Genomic DNA, 16264 nt, shown 5'->3' on the forward strand with positions numbered 1-16264 from the left:
TCAGTTTCAAACTAGATTTAAAAAATAAAATAAATTTGTGTTGTCAGATTATTTTATTACTCATATAAACCGTTTTTACAATAACACCGCTGGTCGGAACATAACATGTGTTCCGACCAGCGGTGTTATTCACGTAATTTCAAAATTGATGAAATTAAAATCTGATCCAATCCACATTTTGCTTTAGATTTGTATTCTTCTATCATTTCCCTAGAATCAATTTTGAGAAAATAAATGCCTTTTATGCCTTTTGTAATACTCTGGTTAACAAAAGCTGAACCTAGCAAAAGGCGACAAATTATAAAAAAAACAAATGGTATTCCAAGTAAAGTAGGAATAAATAGTTTTGGTACTTTTCCAATTTTTTTTTATAATTCCTTACCGGTTATTATGAAGGTAATGGTTTTGGTTTTTCAACTTTAAACAGAAATTTATTATATAATTCTTGTACACATGTTATTTCTTGATCGACATGAGTTCTTTGCAGTAAAGTGTATTATTATTGAAATTGTTACTTCAACGTACAAAGGGATCATGTTATCAGAGCCTGGAGTATTGAAGGGTAACAAATATATACAGTTTAAGAACAATATTTAATTAAAACCACTTCACAGCTGAGGTGAGTATAAAAATAAATGCCATAAAGGAAGTTAAACTGACTTTATTCATTATAATCAAAAGCTGATCCTAACATTTCTATTTCCATAGAATCGTCTGAACTACTACTGGGCACTGGAACTATCATCCTGCACACATATGATCAATGGTTCTAGCTCTTCTATTATTCCATTCCTTGTTTGGTTCTGAACTTCAACATGAAAAATATGCTCTGTCATTGTCTTTCAGTGTTCTGGTGTTATACTTTCAAAATCATCTTCTATGACTGTTTAGAGACTGAGCGTTTGGCAATTAAATAAAACAACTGCTTCACTGTGAGGAATATGTGGAAGATGAGGATTTATTTCAGTTACATGATATATATACAAAATCCTTAAAACTAGTTAACCAATTACAATTGTTACTTAAAAAATATTTACAAGTTTAGAAAATACACACCAATACTAAAGCTTACATTTTGACCAATAGTTAAACGTTTCATTCAATAAGAATTGAGAAAAATATTATGTGTTCTATCTCGCTCTAATACTAATGCTATCGCAGTAAACCGGCCAGCGAGTACGCGCTTGTGTAAACTCTCATGGAACCTCGATCATCCGATGTCAATGAGCATTTACCACCTACTCTTCGCGCATTGATTAAAATTGAATGAATAGTGATTGACGCTCCAACGCTTCAGTCGAGCTTTTTGCATGCCACAACATCGCTTCTTTCTTTTGTAGTTCTTGCTTAAATTTACTCAACATATTAAATAACACTTTATTGCAAAGATTGGAAAGTTTATTTTCCTTTGAGACTTTCCTTTTTTCATTTGAGAAATATACTATAAATACATTGAATGCATAATGTATTATACATTATTATGTATTAATGTATATATAATACACAGAGCTCGTTAGCCCTTTTTTCTTGACAAACCAAAAAAATGTATTTCATTAAAATTTTGTGATATTGATCACAATCCTAATTACAACGCTTGAATTTAAATTGTTTTACAATAAAAAAGGCTTAAACTCTTTTAAGTGATTTTCTGATCAAGTTACTTTATTTATGTAAATAATTATTACCTATGGTCACAAATAAATAATATATAAGAGGGCTACAATATTGTAACATAAATATGAAAATAAATATTTAAAAAAAAGATATCGATAAGTCCCTTATGAGGCTCATCAAACTTAGCCCCCCAAAAAAAATTTTTTTTCTATTTTTGTATTTTCAATATCGCATATCGTTAGTTCGTAGTTTGGTCTTAATTGTTCGCTATAAATAATTGTTTGTTCTTTTGTTGTTTATTTAAAAACAATAATTAAAAATGGGGGGAAACGCCTACTATTTGGTTCTGGCACTCGTAGGGCGCTGCCACGGCACGCTACGCTCGGCTCGTGCGTTGTTTTAACTGTTCTAACCTAACAAATCTTAATGAATTGCAAATTAAAAAAAAAAATCGAGAACATACAAATGTTTATAGAGAACAATCAAGAACAAGTGGCGAACTAACGATGTAATAAAAAAAAAAAAAACTGGGTGGCTAACTTTCTTGAGCTCCCTTCCGACATCACTATAACTTTTCAGTAGTGGAGCTGTCAAATATCTTCATATTTTAATTTTTATTAAAACGGACCTTGTTTAGATTTTAGAAGCAAATGCGTCTGCACCACGACCACCTTGCAGCACAGTCAAAAGTAATCTGTGGACTGCAGCCTTGTCACTGTCAGTTTAAAAAAAATTTACTCCATGGTATACTGAAAAATGTTTAGAAAGCTACAGGACCAGAGGGAAATATTGATAAACCATTAATTAATAAGGCGGTCACCTTGTTGATAAGAAAAACTTCGTTTCCCTTTCTATCACAAACACGTTATAATATGTATTGAAAAGACTTTTTTTATTTCTCTGAAGTAAAATGTAAAATTTGCATTACAAAACGCGATGTGACGTGCTCAAGTGAAAGAACTTTTTCCATGGAATTAAAACGATTTATGATATATTCGACCTACTTTTATAGCGATAGCTTTAACTATAATATGAATAGAGAACAAGGAGCATATTAATACATCGTTAAATGGATAACAACGTGTTCCAAAGTGGTGGATGCGGAGAGGATTTAGAACAGGCACTCATGGACTTGGGTCCACTTCTCGGAGTCACCATCAAGGAGGAAGCTCCAGATGAGCCTTCGGATAGCTCAGCCGCCGCTTCTCGAGCAAATGTACGTCTATAATTATCAGTTAAATTATCGTTAAAATCATAATGTCGTTAAAGTCATAATCATTTGTCTTAAAGTTATGTGTTATAATCTACTGCTTAGCAAACTTAAAAAATAAAGGAGAACCAGACAAAACTTCATTAAAGAATATTAGCTTCAGATGAATAGATAATATATTTGTGTTGAGTAAAACACTAACCATAATACTAAATTAGTTTTTAAGTTCTGAGCTTTCGCTAGTTTACCATCATATGGGGTGGTTTCTGTCACAAGAAAACTAAAATAAGCACCAGCGCAACCTAAAGTTGTTTTAGTTAAAATAAAATAGTTTTTAATATTATGAAGCTGTAAATGATTTATAAGAGTGGCAATGAGTTTCTTATTGCATATTTTTTCTCACCTACATCTTCCTTTTCTGAAGTGCTGGTAAACGATAAAATGCATTTTTTTTTTGAGATTTATAAGTGTCACATTTTGACCCAATTGAATAAAAGTTTTATTCAAAATAAGAGAATCTTCAAAAGAGTGCTACAGTCTAGAATAGACCTGAATATTAATATAATTTTATCCTGGATTCTAAGTCATTTATGCATCCTTGGTAATAAAATGTGGATGTCTATGCTAGGTCAACTACTCAATGGGTTCCCCCCAAATATCTGAAATTTTCTCTCAATATTTGTGCACCATCCTGAAACCCAATGATGTATGAGATTTAAAAAACATATGACAAGTTTCCATAAATTCGAAAGGCAAAAATGGAGAACTCCAACCTGAAATCCCTTCAAAACCTTGTTTCTCCAAATTTAAGTTTCCAAATAAAACAGTAATATTAACTATTTGCAGTTTCCGTCTTAACCATTCTTGTACTCCAGTATTCCTAGCTAAGCTTAGAATTAGAGGCTATTTCCTTTGTGATTGTGGCCTAGATAAGGGAAATGTGGATCATTTGTTCTTTAATTATCCTTTAATACAACCTTCTTTTATACCTTTTCAAGGTTCCTGCCCAACTTACTTTTAATATCTCCTCTCCCTTGTTTTCACTCCTATTGTAAATATATTTAAAAAAATAATATTAAGTAAAAAATATCATTAAGTTCTTAATTAATTATGTTTGTGTAGCATGTATATTTGTTTCAGCTATAAAATAAAAATGTTGTTTCAATCTTTAGCACTAATTACTATCATTAAAATTAGATAACAAAAGCTTAGTAGTCTACCTTAACATGACATTGGCAAAATTATGGTATATCTTCCATGAAGCCACAATACAAACAATTGAATAGAACACTGTTTTGATTGGATTCAAATTATTCATTATGAGTCAACATCCCATATATTGGTTATTTAGTGAGCTAGTTTCAAGAAAATTAAAGTTTATTATCGCATGGGATTGTAATGTATCAACAAGAGACTCATAAAAATCCAAGTAATCTCGTACTATCATCTTTTTATTTGTAGTCTATAGAAAATGCAGTGGCAAAAGTAAATATAGATGTTATTAAATAAGAAATCCATTGTAGGTGAGCAGTGTACAAGATGGGGCTGGCAACAGTGGAGGGGAGGTCACCAGCAAGGGCGAGCCAACTGATGGAGTTGATTCTCTGGCCTCACCAGCAGCTTCCCGAACCTCATTCCTCAGCATCAAATGTGTATACTGTCAAGCAGTGCTTGCACAGACTGAAGGTTCTCCTAAGCTGATGGAGTGTTTACATTCAGCTTGCGAATCCTGTGTCAAAACCAAGGTGGAAGAGAAGCTGGCTGGAAGCAGAGACTTCTTAGGTACTCCTTGTAGTTATTGAGATATCACAAAATCGAAATATACTTCACAACTTAAGTTAAGACTGGCAGCACTCTTGTAATTCTTATGGTGGTCTTAACAAAAATAAAAATAAATTTTGTCATTGATCAGTAGGCAATATGCATTAGTATTGTAATAAGACTATTACTGTTAAATAGGTATATATAATAAGAATTATTTTATTTGCCGCTGAAAACCACTTAATACAAAATAGAACAATCCATAAAAATTAAGGTACCATACATAATGAAAATAAAACTAGGTACACATCAGCTGCAAAGGCACAAGCTCGGTGTATGCTGACACACATATTATGCATGTCCAATCTTCTGCTTGAGCCATTCTCTGACCTCAGGGATGTCCCAACACTTATGCGCTATGTAGTATACAAATAATACTATATATTCTGTGGTGTAATTTCGCATCCATGAGGTTGCTCGCGCTGTGGTACAACTGTAGTGTAAACCTGTCAACTTCAGAATTATTATAGGACTTTTAAACCAACTTGTTAGTCGACGGAGCCAGTTAATATAAAAAAAGCCACTTGTTAACAATTGGCAATTATCCGATATTAAGTTACACTTACAATTTTGAATTTAAAATACCTACAACTTCTAAATCGATATTGTATGAGGACACATATTTACCATAGCTTACCTAGTTGTGAAGGATTGATCGATTGTTGATCAATTCTGATTTGCAAGTGATTTGTCAGAATTATTTCAATATGAAACGTATTTTCATAGTTGCTCTTTTTAGGTGCTGGTCGAGTATCAATTCTTTGTGCAGCATGTAGACTCCAGTGTCAGCCAAACAATATGATAGATCAGAGATTTGTGCTGGAGAAGGTTGCCATGGAACAGGCTGGAACCAATGGTAAATATTTATTATTAGGTACATACATACATATATGTAATAATATAATAATAATATTGACACACTCTTACATAAATTATCTTGTCCCAAACTAGGCATAGCCTGTACTATGGGTACAAAGACAACGATATATTTAATACAATATACTTACTTAAACATACATAAATACATATTAACATCCATGACTCGGAAACAAACATCCATATTCATCATATAAATGATTGCACCTACCGGGATTCGAACCCGGGACCTCTAGCTTAGTAGTCAGGGTCACTAACCATTCGGCTATATCGGTCGTCGATGGATGGATGTATACATATTTATTTATTTATAATCGCTTATAAAATGCTCACAGAATACCTTTATTTATTTATTTATGGTGTATGTGGATGATGCAGCTACTGTACTCAATAACTTTTGTATTAATATACATTTACTTTTTTGACTTACTCGTGTAAGACATTGACTATTTGACGTGTGTCTGTTGCATCATTTTACATATTATATTGTAATTTGAAATGATTTGTAAATCGATGTACTTAAATGTAAATCTTGATATAAAAGAGTGGCAATGAGTTTCTTGCTACTTCTTCTCATTAGCTCAACCCTTTACGAAGTAGCGGTAGATTCAATAATTTTTTTTTTTTTGACATTTTAAGTGTCATTTCCGTGACCTACGTGAATAAACTGATTTTGATTTGATTTACAAACCTTTCAATGTCCTAGATTAAAAGACATTATAGACTTTACCCTCTTATATCCAGCTGACCATTATAGAACTCCTTTGATTCGATTTTACCACACTATTCTTGCTACTAGACTGCACTATGTGACCCCTTCATCTGATGCTTATTTTGTGAATATTAAAAAAGAAAAATTAAAGAAATCATAAGATCATATTATAACGTGTCCACTGGAGTAAAAATAATACAAAGAATTAAATTGCAATATTTTTATTTTGACGCGCTTAGTAAAATAGTCACAATTTCTCGTACAACTCTGAAAGAGTGGCGATATCACAGCACGAATCTATCATAAATCACGTTTTTGTATACAATAACCATGTTTATCTAGCAACCCGTAACATAAACATCGTAATGATATCTCGACTATTGTAAACACAAGTGGCTATGGCGTCTCAAGTGGCCGCGCCGGGTTTGTCGCCAAAACAGCTCAGCAGGTGCCTTCTGCGGGCGCGTGTTGTCACACTGGAATTAATGTATGACTAGGCTAATCTTCCTCTTTATTGAATTAGGCGTTATTTTGCGGAAATCCATAACTATTCAAATGTTGTGAGCCTTTTTGAGTGTAAATTCTGCTAAGTTGCGTCTTCAGTAAATTTGACACGTGTTTCGCCTCTACACTAGGCATCCTCAGGAGATGTTGACTTGCCAAATTCTGGCTCAAGACTCTGGGACTTTTGACAACATTTGACTAATTTTCCTTAGCAATTCTATCACTGTACATCTGTGGAGACAATCAACATTCCCTGATAATCATAATAATCTAGTGTCAAAAAAGTATGTCAGGGTGGCAAATAGAGGCCTGAAATTACTTCCTATCCTTCTAGCGCCTATTTAAGCGAAGATTTAAAATGTTTGAATCGTCCGCGCTTGCTGTCTACTCGAGCTTAGCGTCAGATTTACTAGGGTTCCACGAGAACGTCAGATTTAGGGTCTTTACACAAATATAACGAAAATATTGTTAGGCGTCATAGCCTACCCATAATCCTGAGCGGCACTGCATTGTAATGGGCATGGCGTGTCAATTACCATCAGCTGAACGTACTGCTCGTCTCTGAGTAAATAAAATTTTCTTATTTTCGATTTGTTTATATTATCCTCGCGATTAGATAGGTAGGTACTGTAAAAATAATCATCGTTCAATACATAGAAATAGTTTTGTTGAAAATACCTAGTTTTGTATTTGTGTTGTACACCGTTTTTTAAAGTCCGCTTCTTTCGGGCGTTCTTATGCGTCACTGTTATTTTTGTGTTTCGGTTTTAAGAGTGCCTCTACAGGTGACATTACTGGGCTATTTAGACTTAACATCTTATATCTCACTCTAGTGAGCGAAATCACTATGCCACTCAGATTTGCGGGTACTTATGTGCAATTCACACGTGGTACAATTGAAACCTTCAAAAATTTTGTCTTCAAGATAACGATAATTGTAGGTTTTAGTAATGATCATAGTGATACAATGTTTTATTTTTATATTACATTTTATTCGTACCTATATGTTACATAGATTTATTCAGAATCAGAGCTTACATTTTCGATAAATGATACAGGAGGCTTATGGTATGGTAACTAAAGTATGAAATAAATAGTTTGGTCTTAATATGCTCAATATATCTTTGAAATACTGCGTCAATTACATAAAGACTATCACCGCTACCATACTTATGTTCGCCTGGTATCTATGTAGTAATACGTCGTGCGCATGACGTCAGAATATATTAAGGTATACTCGCGTCATACATAAAACAACCCATATTCTTCGACTATGATCGCCTGGTACGAAAACACGATATAATGCTTCCTATCTCATTTTCTCCCATGAAATCTTATGAATTTATGTGTCTCTTTTTACTGTCTTGCTTTTTCGTTTCATCGACTTTCAAATAACAACGATTCTTAAGAAGTTTTCACTTTAAAAAAAATATGGGATGTAAATATTGCACCACTTTGTCAGGTAACATGAGTGGTGATCAGCAATGCAACAGCTGTGAAGACACGGAGCCTGCAACCAGCTACTGTGTAGATTGCGCCGAGTTCATCTGTGACAACTGTGTGCTTGCCCACCAGAGGTTTTTCACTATCTTATTACTAAACAAAATAAACTTCAGGACAAATTCAAATATTTTTATTCAAAATAGGATTTAAAATCACTTATTGGACGTCAAAATCTACCACCCATTCAAAAGAGACTGCCTCAGACCTGAGAAGAATGGGCGCAAGAAACTCAGCGGGCTTTTTTTTTAATATAAAATATGGATTACAATGTAATATGGTACAATAAACATTTATAATTAAAGAGCCTGAGGGTGTTCGCTTTATTCCTAGTCCGTGGTGTCATTAAGAAAATCGTTTATGGTATAATAACCTTTCCCACACAAACGTTTTTTAACAATTCTTTTAAACTTCGTAACACATTTGTTTTGTACATTTTCTGGGATCATATTGTAGAAGCATATACATCGCCCAACAAAAGACTTACTAACTCGACCCAACCGAGTAGTAGGCATAACAAGTTTATGTTTGTTCCTCGTGTTAACATTATGAATGTCACAATTTCTAGAAAATTCCTCAATGTGCTTATGAACATACAAAACATTATCAAAAATGTATTGAGAAGCAACAGGCAAAATGTTTATTTCTTTAAATTTTTCTCTTAATGATTCTTTAGGACCTAGGTTATAAATCGCGCGAATAGCCCTCTTCTGCAGCACAAAGATAGTATTAATATCGGCCGCACTGCCCCATAACAATATACCATAGGACATAATACTATGAATATAACTAAAGCTGCAAGAACAAGAAGTCGAAGTTTTGTAGACTGTGTCAAGTTTATTTGAAACTACTGTTATGATTAGAGATATCCTGAGTATTAGCACTTTGATTAGATTGATGATTCAATATAATTAATTAATGTGTACTAACTTTATAACAGCGTACTAAGTGATGGTCTCATGCCGTTGCCATATGGCAACGTAAGCAGACAGGAAGTTAATATAAGAGGGTAGTATTAAACCTCAATATTAATTTTAAATATACCCTCAACAAATTGAACAACTGATTTGTTCTAAAAAATAAATGATACGTATTTCAGATTGAAAATAACGAAAGACCACAGCATTAAGTCTAAAGAAGAAGCGTTGCAAGAGTTGCAGGCTGCACAGAGCGGGACACAGGCTGCGCATGAGATGTTTTGTCGAGATCATCCCCAGGTAGTGACTGTTACCATTGTATAAACTAATGTTTATTTACAAAATAAATTCACACAGATTATTTTTGACTTCTATAAAAAGAAGCAAATTTTTATGACAAGTTATAAAGGAACGGGCTTGGGTATAATTTTAGGTCATCAGCCTCGCAGATCATCATTATTAATGGTGATGATCGAGTTTCAATTTTTTATTAGCTTTCTGGGAAATGCAAACCATTCGACAACTTTCGTCTCTACACGGGGCATCCTCAGGAAATTTGGACTCGCACTCGGAATTAACACTCAATAAAACTAAAAAAAACATTTGGTAAAAAAACATAGTTATGGATTTCCGCAAAGTAACGCCTACTTCAATAAATTTGCATATGTAAAGCCGAAACTATCTGCCTGTAAATACTCAGCTACAGCTACTTTTTTTAAGCCATTTATTTTTTCTGTTGTATTAGCCTCTTGATTAGGCCATTGTGCGCATTCGTCCGTCTTCTTACTTCAACCAGCCTAAACCGACCTAGTACAAGTATTATAAAGAGATGTTTGGAGGATTTGTACTCGTTCTTCGGCAACACTCCTGCACTCTGTAAGCACGTGCTCTGGTATTTCTTCTGCCCCCATGCACCCCTTAGCATTTAGGGCTGTCTGTCGCACACCTATTACAATTGTAAGTAGAGGCTTGTATAAACAAATACTGTGTCATTACATTAAAGACTATCACCGCTACCATACTTATGTTCGCCTGGTATCTATGTAGTAATACGTCGTGCGCATGACGTCAGAATATATTAAGGTATACTCGCGTCACACATAAAACAACCCATATTCTTCGTCTATGATCGCCTGGTACCAAAACACGATATAATGCTTCCTATCTCATTTTCTCCCATTAAATCGTATGAATTTATGTGTCTCTTTTTACTGTCTCGCTTTTTCGTTTCATCGACTTTCAAGGAAATGTCCATAAGGACACTTCCTTTCACACACCAAATTGTTATAATTTATTACAATTATTAAAATTTATTAAGACTTATCTTTTCTTTTTTAGTCGTATTTACTCTTTTTGCATCTCAATAGCAATAACTTCGTAGTGGTATTAAATAAAATGATGTTTTATACCATTTTGTAAATTGTATGAACTGCGCATTTTTTTTGTTTGTTTTGTTTTCATACTTTTTTTTACATGAAACACTCTCAAACTATGCCAAAATTATTTTGGTATCAAATTTCATGTCAAAACCTCAAGTTCTTATTTTGTTTTTGAAAAAAGTATCATAGATACTTATATTATTTAATGTATTTCTAGAAAACGTATGTTTTTCTAAAAAAAACATATTTTGGGTATCACTTGGAATTATTTTTTTTAGATATTTTTTTCTGAGCGCTGCACTGGAGAGCTGTGCCGTGCGGGGTTCTAGGATCTCTCTAGAAATCTGTTTGTTTCCTTAATAAATAAATAACAACCACTGTCGTTAATAATAATTATTGATATAATTAGTAATGTTGGTACTCACAGGAGCGCCTCAGTCTGTTCTGTGAGACGTGCGACCGGCTCACGTGCCGCGACTGCCAGCTACAGCACCACCGCGACCACAAATACCAGTTCAGCAGCGAGATGGCCACCCAGGTGAGTGGTTCGGGTTGGCGGAGGCTCTTCTACTGATATGGAACTCATCACACTTCATGGCTTAATACATCACAGCAGATTTTTTTTTAAATGAACGGGTTGTCAATTTTACAAACGCCATGTTGGATTGAGTAACCAGTGAGTTTATTGATTATTGGTATTACAATATGGTGGTAAAATTATTTTGTGATAGAAGTACCTTGTCTCATTATTAATGTTACCAATTTAATGTTACCGATTGTATAAATGTACTAACCCATACAGATACTTTTGTTGTATACTAACTTTTATTATGTGGAATAAGCATCACACATCTAATCACAATTAAAAATACCCAAGTTGGACAACTGGTTGGCCTTCAATGTCCTAGCAGCCAACATAATTAGTTCTAAAAGTGTGTTAGTGTGGTGGCAAAAGCAGCATTTCAGAGAAGCTGTGAGGGATAATTATATTCAAACACATTTCCCAAAGGCGATTCATATTTTTCTAAATGCTCTCTTGAAAATGGAATGGAAAAAGCTGATACTACTTAAGTCAGAAATACTGCAGAGAAGAAGAAACGCTCTCTGTAAGCTCAAAATAATTAAGAGTATAAAATGGCCATCGTTTACTATACAAACTTCTACGTGCCGTAGGGCTCAATGAGTGCTCTTGGTGCAGGTTATGTCAGGCGGGAAGAACGAAACGTCTTGTCTCATGTTATGCAAATGTAATGCTCTGTTTTGAGTTTTTTTTTTTTTTTTTTTTCAAGTTTCAAGAGTCATCATAGCTTTCGAATTTGAGCCTTACGAGCGTGTTTACTGAATAGCATCCAAGTTGAGTTATGTTACTAATAATTACACTATTATAAATTACATAGACAAATTAAAATTCTTCAATATGAAAACCTTAGAATTGCGAAGAATGCATTTCTTCTTCACAAGTTCTTTTCTTATATAAATTATTAAATAATCTATTAGACTGTGCATTACTTCTATCTAAGATTAGATTATGTGTACCACCTTATCCTTGTCGTATTAGTACATATCTGCCAGTAAATGTATGATTCTTCAGAAACAATTATGGCTCAAATTCACCTATCCAACTTATTTCAAAATTATTTAACAGTAAATTCCATAGTAATAGTAGTATAGATATAAATTTTAATACATTTGGCAATTTTAAAAAATACGCTTAACCCTTATAATTATAATTTGGATGTATAAAATTATAGTTTTAGTTAGTAAACATACATATTGTAGAAGTATTACTTAACTTACAATAATAAATGAAGGCAACACTGTGCATACCTATAAGAGATATATAAGTATTAAATATAAGAAATTTTACATTATAAGTGACAAGTCTGAAAAAAAAACTAACCGCACATTTCTGTTTGTAAATAATAATATGTTAGTTGATATTCATACAAACTATTTCTTCGTTATATTGTATCTATTATTGTTAGTAATTTGCTTAAAATCCTTGTTAAATTTGTAGGTCGAACTGTATTTTGTATTTAAATTAATGTCTTGGTGTATGCACCAGTAACTGGCATTCATACCAGATTATAAACCTATAAGACGATAATTATTTTTAATGTTTTGTATGTAATGCTGTTGGTGTGTCAATAAATGAATAAATATTAATTGTATATCTAGTTGGTAAGCCTTTTTTAATAAATAGATGAATGTGATGATGGATATCATGCATGAGTAATGTGTACTGTTGGTGTTGGTGCAGGCGAGAGCGAGCATATCATCGCTGGTGTCGGAGGTAAGCTACAAGCGAGTGTTGCTGGGCTCCGCCATGAAGGTGATTCGCGACCGACAGCAACTCATCGCCGAGAAGAAGAAGGCACTCGTGCACGAGATCACGCAGACGGTGGTCAAGTGAGTACCGACTGCCAGACGATGAAAAACACAAATATATCTGAAAGAATATCGTTAATGTCTAATAAAAATAGCACCTCGATGCCTGATGACATCTTTTTTTTTTATCGACACACCTTTTACACAAATTATCTTGCCCCAAGTTAAGCATATATAGCCTGTGTTATAGGTTACAAGACAATGATATATTTAATACAATACACTTACTTAAATATACATAAATTCATATAAACATACATAAATACATTTAAACATCCATGATTCGGATACAAACATCCATGTTCATCATATAAATGCTTGCACCTACCGGGATTCGAACTCGGGACCTCTAGCTTAGTAGGTAGGATCGCTAACCACTCGGCTATACAGGTCGTCACCTATCATTTGACAACATGACGTACCTACCTGTACCTACCGGCAGGCCAGGATATAAATTTCCTTACATTTTGGTTGCGTTTACCTAGTAGATTATTTTTACACTTCTGAGGATCTTTTACTGCAGATATAAATTTCTACTGTACCTCCACACATTTTGAAGCGAAGTACCAGTTTGGGTACTTCAAGTAGTTTTATTCTTAGTATTACGGTTTTGGTTAAAATAAGCTTTTTTTTTTAATTATTATTAGCCGGAACAGGTAAATTAAGAGGCTGGCGAATAAAATCAAATTGTTTTGTAAAGGTTGACGAACGCGATCAATACCCGCGGGAAACAGTTAGTGCTGAGGTTGAACGAGGTGTGCGACGCCAAGCAGCGCACCCTCGGAGAGAAGAAGGAGGCGCTGCAGCAGTTGGCCGCCATCACGGACCACTGTCTGCGCTTCGTGTCCGCTGCGCTGGAACAGGTACAGTGGCGCAGGGAATCTTGCTTCGGGTTAGTGGTGTTCTCACCCTCGCGAGAAGCAGGTACTGCAGCAGGTGGCCACTACCACAGGCCACTGTTTGCGTTCCGTGTCTACTGCGCTGAAATAGGTACCGCGTCGGAGTAAACCGTGCTCGGGGCAGTGGCAAGCCTATCCTCAAAAGAAAAAGACGTGTAGCAACAGTTGGCTGCAGATAATTTGTTACTGATCTTTTTTTAATATGGAAAAGGAGGCCAAACGAGCGAATGGGTTGCCTGGTGTTAAGTAATAAGTGTCTCTTGCAACACAAGAGGAATCACAGTAGCGTTGCCGGCCTCTAAGGAAGGTGTACGCGCTCTTTTTGTTCCCAGGTTGTCTCAAATTCGTCCTTAGGAAGAATTTGTTGTATGTGGAAGAAAGTTCCTTAAAGCCCGCACTGTAGAGATATGCCACACATCCAGATGGTGAGGATGATATCCTAATTTGTGGCGTATCCTCCGAACGTGGAATTCGTTGGCAGGAATCAGGTGAAACAGCTCTTCGGAACACTGCTCATCATTAATCTGTAAATCTCCCGCAATTACAAAAGAATTACCTACGTTGCAGTCTAGAGTTAGAGTTTGAACTAAATATTTAGTTTTATTACTTATACTATATTTTGTTCAATACAATAACGCGTTCCGGGTGCTGATGGGACTGCCGCGCTACTGCAGCGCCTCCGCTATGCTCGACAGTCCCAACAGCATACTGCGCACGCGTGTGGTTGAGTAATTTACCGTCATCATCGGGAAATCCACCCGGGCCAGTCTGTTATTTTATTTATCTTTATCTCAATATGTGAATTAATAGTTATTACTAACACTATTTTGCAAGTTTGCAAATTGTACTAACAAATATGGATGTAATCTCATGTATGGATGAATCCGAAAATCTACTACAATATGTGTTGCATCTGTCCTGTTTGGAGACAATGTATCGAGTGCGGCGGTCGGTGTTGCAGGGCAGTGACACGGCGGTCTTGTACAGCAAGCGGGCCGTGAGTTCGCACCTGCAGCGGATCAAGAGTCGCCGCGCAGACATTCCTAACCCCGAGATCCCCGTGCGGATCACACTGGCTCTCGACAACCTGCCCGACCTTGTGCGAGGTACACACACACAGAACGACACTGTTCAAATTCAAATATTTTTATTCACTTTATTTATATATGACTAGTAGGACCCGACAGACGTTGTCCTGTACACACGTCTTAAATTTGAAAAATCGGTCCAGCCGTTAGGAGGAGTTCACTAACATACACATGAGCAGGAGAGTTATATTATATGGACGATATAATCTAAACCATCTCGAATCAGTGCAGCCGTTTAGGAGAAGTTCAGTTACACAACAAACACAGCATTTGTTTTTTGAAATTCAAAATATTTAAAAATGAAATCTAATACGATCGTCACATAGGATCGCTGGCCAGCACAACTACATCCTCCGGCGAACTCGCGTCAATGCTCAATGCAAAACAAAGCTGTTTCGACTTGACTTTGCTTCGAAAAGTACAAATTGTGAGTGCACTGCGATTGTGATATAGTTTTGACCTGGCTTTGGATTTCGGATATTGATACTGCATTACTGTTAACCCTTGCTCGTTAATTTGGACTCTCTTTACGCCTTTTGTTGTGGATTTCGTCGATATGGCCGAACGTACGCAGAGAACTGTTCTAAACAGTCAGACGTGAGTCATACGCTTTTGTAACTATTTCGATCGTGAATCTCAAAATGGAGGGCCAATTTTACCTATAACGTCAGTGGTTGAACGCGTAGCTGATGCGTTTAATATTGGACAACGAACTGTTAGACGAATGACTAAAGAAAAATATGGCGAGACTGGCACAGAAGAGAATAAACCTCACACACCAAAAAAGAGAAAACGAGCAAAACCAGGCGTAGGCATCGATAGCTTTAATGCCCATGCCATCCGAAGGCATGTGTACGGCTGCTATTTACGGAAGGAGTATCCAACAAGAAAAAAGTAAGTGCACTGAAGGAAGCTGGATTATACTTTGGTGGGGAAAGTTCTTTAACGAAGATTTAGAAAGACCGTTGGATTTCGATACAAACAATGTAAAAAACGCAAAATATTGATGAAAGATTTGATATCGTGAAGGCAAGATATAGTTTTTTACGGCAAGTGAAAGAAATTGATAATTGGCAAATATGTAAAATTATGTGTTTGTATAAAACATGGCTTAATGCTAACCATACTGTAAACCGTTCTTGGACCGATGACACTGCAGCATCTACGGCCAAAGTTCTTGTTGGAAAAGGATCGACCAACAACGGGTTTGTCGAAGGTTCTCTCATGGCTTTTTCGTCAAAAGCCACTGGAGACTATCATGAAGATATGAATGGGGAAAAGTTTACTGAATGGTTTACCTCAATGTTGTGTAGTCTCCATGAACCATCTATTATAATTATGGACAACGCCTCATAC

At 35.3% G+C, this 16264-nt stretch overlaps 1 protein-coding gene across 1 annotated transcript in view; it reads left to right on the forward strand.

The window, feature by feature from the left end:
* The first annotated feature begins 2305 nt into the window (after positions 1-2305).
* Positions 2306-16264, forward strand: part of LOC126978204 (E3 ubiquitin-protein ligase TRIM33) — a 37514-nt gene continuing 23555 nt past the window's right edge. Inside the window, 9 exon segments of the mRNA XM_050826984.1 lie at positions 2306-2830; positions 4348-4606; positions 5385-5501; positions 8200-8314; positions 9337-9454; positions 10961-11071; positions 12794-12942; positions 13622-13784; positions 14782-14926. Coding sequence (XP_050682941.1) covers positions 2684-2830; positions 4348-4606; positions 5385-5501; positions 8200-8314; positions 9337-9454; positions 10961-11071; positions 12794-12942; positions 13622-13784; positions 14782-14926 — 1324 coding nt within the window. The 5' untranslated portion in view covers positions 2306-2683.

The sequence above is a fragment of the Leptidea sinapis genome, chromosome 47 (genome assembly GCF_905404315.1).
Source record: "Leptidea sinapis chromosome 47, ilLepSina1.1, whole genome shotgun sequence".
NCBI lineage: Eukaryota > Metazoa > Arthropoda > Insecta > Lepidoptera > Pieridae > Leptidea > Leptidea sinapis.